The sequence below is a fragment of the Manacus vitellinus genome, unplaced genomic scaffold, assembly GCF_001715985.3.
Source record: "Manacus vitellinus isolate BGI_N305 unplaced genomic scaffold, ASM171598v3 scaffold_83_pilon, whole genome shotgun sequence".
NCBI classification, from domain to species: Eukaryota; Metazoa; Chordata; class Aves; order Passeriformes; family Pipridae; genus Manacus; species Manacus vitellinus.
Window position 1 is genome coordinate 1,041,931 of NW_021940836.1, and position 2,313 is coordinate 1,044,243.

A 2,313-nucleotide genomic window follows, 5' to 3' on the forward strand; every position below is an offset into this window, starting at 1 on the left:
AAGGTAATTGGGATGAAAATGGGCTGCTTCTTCCTGCAGAACCCAGAGCTGAGAAGATCTGCATCTAAAACGTGAGTTATCTGTGAAATGCTTCATTTTTAGGCAAAGAATCTGACAGGTTTCCAGCCAGACCCTCTAAGCCAGTCTCACAATTTGCAACATGAGCCTCGGTGACCGTACAAACCTTTCATCCTACTTGCTGACTAGACAGACCACATGCACACAACAGAGAGCACAATCGCACAGGAAATAATTTAAATAATTTATTACAAATATAGTACAGGCTGTGGTGATCAGATTCAAAACTTGGGCAAACATACTGATTGCATTTGACTGGTTTTGTTTACCCCTATGTTCTCTCCATTTGATCCACCTTGATCCCTCCACTTCCCTGCCTGTGATTTTTACCCCAAGCTCACCAGTGTAGATTTGTAAATCCTCAAATTCTCTTTATCGATTCCAACAACACTCCCAGCCTCCAAGCACCCCCCAGTAAGTCCTAAAGCCTCTTTATTACCGTATTTCCTCCTAGTCCTATTGCAGTAGCTCCCCTTCGTTTGCATACATTCCAGAGAGTTTCCTCCCTTGAATCCACTTCAGTGGGTTTTGCAACAGGGACAAATGGCTTAGTCGTTCATCCAGTTGTTGGGGGTTTTAGGAGTGGTTGATTCACCGGGATTACTGTTAGCTTGGTTCCCTGCCTTGTCATTGTTTCTTTGTTCACTATCTGACCTTTTGTTTTGAATAACCTTAAATATCTCCTTAAAAATCAGCCAGTTTTCCATCTGAATTAGGAAAGAACTCTCAGCATTTAGAGCAGGTATGTTTGGTAACAGCCCAAATGCCCTCCTGTACAGTGTATTTTGCTGCTTTTCAGGCAGCAGCAAATGTTATTTTGTGATGCTAAGTCAATGAAAATCAACTCCAATTGATAATGGAAATTATCTCCTGCGAATTGATAGCCTGGCACTATCATTACCGAGCCAGATGGAATGTTCTTGCAACATGAAGCTCAAACATGTCATTTGCAGGAGCATTTATGCTGCTCATAGCCTCTGTGGTGCTTGAGCTTCTGCATCTTGTATATGTTGGTTCATAAGCTGTCATCCTTAAAGGAAATTCACCAGCTCTCATCTAGATGAGCCACTGGTCTGACCTGATGGACATTTGTCATTTTCTTAGAAACAAATATATTGATCATAGAATCATAGAATGGTTTGGGTTGGAAGGGACATTAAAGATCATCTAGTTCTGACACTCCTGCTATGTGCAGGAACACTTCCCACTGGATCAGGTTGCTCAAAGCCCCATCCAACCTGGCCTTGAACACTTCCAGGGATGGGGCAGCCACAACTACTCTGGGCAACCTGTGCCATTCTTCACCACCCTCACAGTAAAGAATTTCTTCCTAATATCTAATCTAAATCTTCTCTCTCAGCTTGAAACTATTGTCCCTTGTCCTGTCACTACATGCTCTTGTAAATAGTTCTCTCCACTCGTCATCTAAGATGACAACATTATTGTTAAAACTTAATAAGTTTGCCATAATCAACCACTCTTACCCTAAGCCAGGCAACTGACAGGCAACAAACTGATGCTCTTTGAGAATAATCAAGGGAAGTGAGGCCCAAGTGCCTGCATAGCACAGCTTCCCTTCTAAAAGCTGACAGCAATCTCTGGCACTGTGGTTTCTTTACCTTGTTTGTGCAGGTCTCCACTGTGCATCTTTGCATGTGCTGTACACGACATGGGCAGAAAACCTCCCAGGCACCACGGGCAGAAAACCTCCCAGGCACCATCATTACCTCTGTGTTCTGGCTGTTCAGCAAAGCTTGTTCCAGGTACCAACACAAGCAGCTTACAACCTACATTCTTCTCCAGGGCAGAGGGTGACAGGACAAGAGGACATAGTCTTAAGCTGCACCAGGGGTTCTTCAGGCTGGGCATTGAGAGTAATTTCTTCAGGGTGATCAGATATTGGAATGGGCTGCCCAGGGGGGTGGTGGAGTCACTAGCCCTGGAGGTGTTTAAGGGAAGAGTGGACATGGCACTTAGTGCATGGTCTGGTTCACATGGTGGTGTTTGGCCACAGGTTGGACTCGATGATCTCAGGGGTATTTTCCAACCGAACTGATTCGGTGATTCTGCGATACACAAAGCTACTAATGTTTAACAAGGTTAACCAATCTCCAGAAGGACCGACGGTGAAGTGTACCCCAGCACAGGGGACATCTGCTCAGGTCGGCTAAAAGCACTCTGTGCCTGCCGAACCACCGGGCTGTGATGCTTATCAACACCTCTGTGCCTCGGTCC

The 2,313-nt window shown here is 45.0% G+C and overlaps 1 protein-coding gene across 1 annotated transcript in view; it reads left to right on the top strand.

Moving 5' to 3' along the window:
- PHC1 (polyhomeotic homolog 1) overlaps positions 1 to 2,313 on the top strand; it is a 19,924-nt gene continuing 17,611 nt past the window's right edge. The window contains exon 1 of the mRNA XM_018085571.3: positions 1 to 71. Coding sequence (XP_017941060.2) covers positions 13 to 71 — 59 coding nt within the window. The 5' untranslated portion in view covers positions 1 to 12. The remainder of the gene's footprint in view (positions 72 to 2,313) is intronic.